General features: G+C 51.9%; 1 protein-coding gene across 1 annotated transcript; it reads left to right on the top strand.

Annotated features, from left to right (window-relative positions):
* Positions 1-1770: 1770 nt before the first annotated feature.
* On the top strand, positions 1771-5256 carry SOWAHA (sosondowah ankyrin repeat domain family member A). Its single transcript, XM_023193931.3, has one exon. The coding sequence runs from the start codon at positions 2077-2079 to the stop codon at positions 3715-3717; it is 1641 nt and encodes a 546-aa protein (XP_023049699.1). The 5' UTR covers positions 1771-2076; the 3' UTR covers positions 3718-5256.
* The last annotated feature ends 744 nt before the right edge of the window (positions 5257-6000 follow it).

Below are 6000 nucleotides of genomic sequence, written 5' to 3'. Positions count from 1 at the left end.
TCCTTCCTTTACAGACAAGAAAGCTGAGGCACAGAGAAGTCAAAGCATTTGCCCAAGGTAGAGCCAGAATTCAAGTGTGGAATGTTGACTCCAGAGTCTTGTTTTCTTAGCTACTACAATATGCTGCTTCTGGTTATATATATTTGTAGTACTGCATTTATTTATTATTTATTTATTTATGAGACAGGGTTTGCTCTGTCACCCAGGCTGGAGTGCAGTAGAGCAATCTCAGCTCATTGCAACCTCCACCTCCCGGGTTCAAGCGATTCACCTGCCTCAGCCTCCGGAGTAGCTGGGATTACAGGCACGTGCCATCACGACCGGCTAATTTTTGTATATTTAAGTAGAGACGGAGTTCACCATGATGGCCACGCTGGTCTGGAACTCCTGACCTCAGATCATCCGCCCACCTCAGCCTACAAAAGTGCTGGGATTAGAGGTGTGAGCCATCACAACCGGCTTGCATTTTTAATTAAGGAACGGATTCTACCTCTGCCAGGCAGTTCCCTCAACTAGAAACCTCTTCCCCGTCTACAGAACTCCCTGATCTCCTTCAAGTCTTTGCTTAAATGTCACTTTCACAATGAGTACTATCCTGACTGCCCAGACCAAAATTGCAACCTGCCTCTCATCCATTTTACCCCGCTGTGCTTTTTTCATAGCATTTATTTAGCATATCATATAGTTTTCGAATTCACCATATGCTTCTGTTCTCCTCCAACATATGAGCCCCACTAGGTCACGGGTGTTTAAATCTGTCTTGCTAACTGATGCATCTTAGCAAAAAAAAAAAAAATCCTGGCACAAACTACGTGCTCAATACCTTTCTGTGGAACAAATGAAGGTTTAAAAACATAGCATGGGCCGGGACCGGTGGCTCAAGCCTGTAATCCCAGCACTTTGGGAGGCCAAGACGGGTGGATCACGAGGTCAGGAGATCGAGACCATCCTGGCTAACACCGTGAAACCCCATCTCTACTAAAAAATACAAAAAACTAGCCGGGCGAGGTGGTGGGTGCCTGTAGTCCCAGCTACTCAGGAGGCTGAGGCAGGAGAATGGCATAAACCCGGGAGGCGGAGCTTGCAGTGAGCTGAGATCCGGCCACTGCACTCCAGCCTGGGCGATAGAGCAGTACTCCGTCTCAAAAAAAAAAAAAAAAAAAAAAAATAGCATGACTCCTCATTGCTTTCTTATTTTAAAGCATAAATATACATGCACATATGGGAGAGAGGGAAAGGATATTTCAAAATGTTAATGGTGATTTCAGGTGATATTTTTTCCTTCTTTATGTTTTCCTGTTATGTTTATGTTTCCTGTGGTTTTTATACCGCAAATCCTACGTGAAAATGTATTATGTTACCATGAGAAAATTGCTTTTGAAAACGTCTCTCTAAACCTAGAGTAAAGTGCATTGTCGCACAGAGTGAATTGGTTTTGCCGTAAATCGCAAAGACCCGATTCCCTTTTTCAAAAGCAAAAAAAAAAAAAAAAAAAAAAAAAAAACTGGAGCGGTATTGACGACCTTTAAAAAACAAACAAAAAAAAGGATTGCTCTGAAATCATCACTCGGTGTTTTGCAGTGGTTAAATGTTTATTAAAGGAATGAAAATCCATTCCTCCTTGGCGGACCGCGGCGTCCCTAGGGAACACACCCACCTAGCAACCGGGACCGGAGCTGGAGCGCTGCGCCTTTAATTCCGGGGCGGGAGGGGGGCGGCGGGAATTTCTGCTCCAGTTCCCTCTGCATCGCGGGGGCAGCTGTCACCTGTAAGGCAAGCGCGGCACGGGGGATGGAACCCGGCGTCCATTGGACAGAACACAAAGGCAGAAACCTACCCCAAAGGCCAGGGCCCGGCGGGGCGCTGGGGGTGGGCGCTCCCCGAAGCCCCCGGCGCCCTTCGCCCCGAGACGCCCCCGCCCGGTGGCACCGGCGCGACCAAGGTCCAGCTTCGGGGACACGCCCGGCCAGCCGCGGGGAAGGCACCAGGTGAGCGCGGCGGCGCCTACCGGAACCCCGCTCCCGCGCGTCCCGCGGCGTCCACCCGCCCCGGCGGCCAGGAACCCAGGGCCCCACCATGGCCCTGGCCGCCGCCGCCGCCGCTGCGGCCGCCGGGGTGAGCCAGGCAGCGGTGCTGGGCTTCCTGCAGGAGCACGGCGGGAAGGTGCGCAACTCCGAGCTGCTGAGCCGCTTCAAGCCGCTGCTCGATGCGGGCGACCCGCGGGGCCGCGCCGCCCGCAGGGACCGCTTCAAGCAGTTCGTCAACAACGTGGCGGTAGTGAAGGAGTTCGACGGCGTCAAGTTCGTGGTGCTGAGGAAGAAGCCGCGGCCCCCAGAGCCCGAGCCCTTTGGCCCCCAGGGGGCAGCGGCCCAGCCGTCGAAGCCCACTGTGGTCTTGCCAGGCGACGCTCCTGCCCCCGGAGCTCCGCCCTTGGTCCCGGTGCCGCGGCCGGTGGAGCAGCCGGGGGACCCGGGTCCGCTAACAGAGACACAGGACACTCCGTGGGGGGCGGCCTCCAAGCCCGCTCAGCCGGCCGGGGAGCGGTCCGCCGACCCACCGCTTCCAGCCCTCGAGCTAGCCCAGGCCCCCGAGGGACCCTCCGCAGACGCGGCCCCACCGCCTAGGGCCCCTTCTGAGGCGGCCTCGCCCTGCTCTGATCCGCCAGACCCGGAGCCGGGGCCGGGGGCAGCGAAAGGGCCGTCGCAGCAGAAACCCTGTATGCTGCCCGTGCGCTGCGTCCCGGCACCCGCCACGCTCCGCATCCGGGCGGAGGAGCAGGGCTTGCGCCGGCAGCTGTCGGAGGAGCCGAGCCCGCGGAGCTCCCCTCTGCTGCTGAGGCGGCTGTCGGTGGAAGAGACCGGTCTGGGCCTCGGCCTGGGCCCGGGCCGCTCCCCGCACCTGAGGCGCCTGTCGCGCGCCGGCCCGCGTCTGCTGAGCCCAGACGCCGAGGAGGTGCCCGCCGCGCCGCCGCCGTCCGCCGTGCCCTTGGAGCCGTCAGAGCACGAGTGGCTCGTGCGGACGGCCGGGGGCCGCTGGACCCACCAGTTGCACGGGCTGCTGCTGCGCGACCGCGGCCTGGCGGCCAAGCGCGACTTCATGTCTGGCTTCACGGCCCTGCATTGGGCCGCCAAGAGCGGCGACCGCGAGATGGCGCTGCAGCTGGTGGAGGTCGCGCGGCGCAGTGGCGCGCCAGTCGACGTGAACGCGCGCTCCCACGGCGGTTACACGCCGCTGCACCTGGCTGCGCTGCACGGCCACGAGGACGCCGCTGTGCTGCTGGTGGTGCGCTTGGGCGCCCAGGTGAACGTGCGTGACCACAGCGGGCGTCGCGCCTACCAGTACCTGCGGCCTGGCTCCTCGTACGCGTTGCGCCACCTTCTTGGCGATCCAGGCCTGCGAGGCACCACAGAGCCAGATGCGACCGGTGGTGGAAGTGGCAGTCTTGCTGCCAGGCGCCCGGTGCAGGTGGCCGCCACCATCCTCAGTTCCACCACCAGTGCATTTTTGGGCGTCCTGGCCGACGACCTCATGCTCCAGGACCTGGCCCGAGGCTTGAAGAAGTCGAGCTCCTTCAGCAAGTTCTTGAGCGCATCGCCCATGGCTCCACGTAAAAAGACAAAGATCCGTGGTGGTCTGCCAGCCTTCTCAGAAATCTCTCGTCGATCTACTCCGGGGCCTTTAGCTGGTCTAGTGCCCAGTTTGCCTCCAACAACCTGAAGGTCCCTGGGACTACCACTTGGTTGATCTATCGCGGCCTGCTCCTGGCAGTCCAAACCCGCCCAAGACTGCAGCCCAGTCAACGCCTGGAGCCGCATTCTGTTTCCAGCTTTGTCCACTGCAGCCTGTTTTACCCAGATGGGCCTGCACTTCCAGCTTCTTTCTGAAGCATGACCCATCTCCAGAGATGGGATTCGAGAAATCGGTGAGAGCTTTCTATAAAGAACTCCAGGAGACAGGCCTGAACTCTGGAGGGAACTTGAAATCCAGGGTCAAAGGTTAAGGGGCAGCAGCTGGTCTGGCCCCTGAATGCGTTCACCTGATGCCTCTACAGCTACACAATCCCAAGCCACAACTAGAGCAAGGGTCTCTTGAAATGTTGAAAGATGTTAGCTTGTCAGCTTTAAGATATGTGGTGGTTTTGTAATTTGATGCATTTATTCTGTTTTTAAATTGAAATGAGGTAAAGCAACTTTCATAATAACCTTTTGAAATTATATTTTTCAACCTTTAGGCAAAGTACTTAGACATTTTTCAATTTTTTTTGCTAAATACTTTGGAATTCTATTTAAAAAATAGATGATCAAGATCTAAAGGAAATTAATCCCAACCAACAAACTTAAAAGTTTATCTACCTCATTTTAGGTAATCAAGATTCTGGAGAGTCTTGAACACAGAATAACGATTGTGACCATTATGAATGTAACTAATTTCAGTTGTACTGTGAATGCTAAATATTTGCAAACAAGTACATCTTGAAAGTAAAGGTGACTTAGAGAAAAGAGATATTTTGGCAGATACTTTTAATTTGTGATTGTCTTCATCATGAAATATAAACATGTGTTTGGTACTTGTGGGTGACTATTTTGATTTGGCATGAGTACTTAATTTAAAAAAAAAAAATTGTGGTTTGTGAATTGCACCTGGGTGCTGTGTTTCTGAATCTGGTTTTCAAATCCAGTGGAGCCTTTCAGTGCAATAGGTGAATATTCAAAGAAAAAAAGTCATAGTATTATGACAGAAAAATAAGCGATTAAATAGTAATGGATACAATTAAGGAGCAACTATTTTATATAACTGCTCTGTACAAACAAAAAGTATGTAATATCCATTTTAAGAAAACAATTGAAAGCAGACAGCTTATTCCAAAATAGCAAATGCAGAATCTCTGCTCAGTGAGCTTGGATGAGTGGCTTAACTTCTCTGGGCCTTTGTTCCTAACTGTAAATGAGAAAGTTTGTAGATATTGCCAAGATTTCCCAGGCTCAATACAGTGTAATTTTTTTCTGTTTTTAAAGATATGAAATCTATTTACTCAACCAGTTTCTTAAATATCATATTGTGATAATGTTCTGCTTTTGCAAATTGTGTTTGCATGTCATTAGTTATATCAAATAGTTTTGTGGCACAGGATAGTGGAGTTTCCCTCCCCACCCCCATATGTATCAGTGAAGCCTTTGAAATTACTTAAGGCAGTCTTTCATGGAATGTTTTGATTGAGCAATGAAATAAACAGTCCTCCATTTTGTTTCTCCTTGAGTGGTGATGTACTTCCCTTAAAAATTCTACAGTTTTTGCTATTGTATTTTTCTTTTCTTTGTATCTAATTTCCTTTCCTTCATTCTTCTGCCTCTTTCAAGCATTCTGTTATTGAAAGAAGTTGGAGTGCTCTGCAAAGGAGTCAACCGCACATGCATATCGTAATGGAGAACTGTAGATAAATGTGGGCCCTGATGTGACCTTCCCACCTTCCTTGCCTGGAACTCTGCATAAATTATTTTAAAATGCAAATTAAATCTTCTGCCTCTGCAGAAAAATTGTGGGAGGCACAATCATAGCAATCAGAGTAGCTGACAGTCTAGAAAATAGAATAAAATACTGGAGATTTTCCATGGTAAGAGAGACGCCTGACTGAAACAGGGCCTCAGACAAAGGTCATAGACACAGGTATGACCTGGCTTGAGAAAGACAACATTTAAACCAGCAGAGTAGGTTGGGCGTGGTGGCTCAAGCCTGTAATCCCAGCACTTTGGGAGGCCGAGACGGGCGGATCACGAGGTCAGGAGATCGAGACCATCCTGGCTAACATGGTGAAACCCCGTCTCTACTAAAAAATACAAAAAACTAGCTGGGCGAGGTGGCGGGACCTGTAGTCCCAGCTACTCGGGAGGCTGAGGCAGGAGAATGGCGTAAACCCGGGAGGCGGAGCTTGCAGTGAGCTGAGATCCAGCCACTACACTCCAGCCTGGGCCACAGAGCGAGACTCTGTCTCCAAAAAAAAAA

The sequence above is a fragment of the Piliocolobus tephrosceles genome, chromosome 4 (genome assembly GCF_002776525.5).
Source record: "Piliocolobus tephrosceles isolate RC106 chromosome 4, ASM277652v3, whole genome shotgun sequence".
Classification (NCBI taxonomy): domain Eukaryota; kingdom Metazoa; phylum Chordata; class Mammalia; order Primates; family Cercopithecidae; genus Piliocolobus; species Piliocolobus tephrosceles.
Note: the sequence above shows the minus strand (reverse complement) of the source record. Positions and strands in the feature narration are given on the sequence as shown.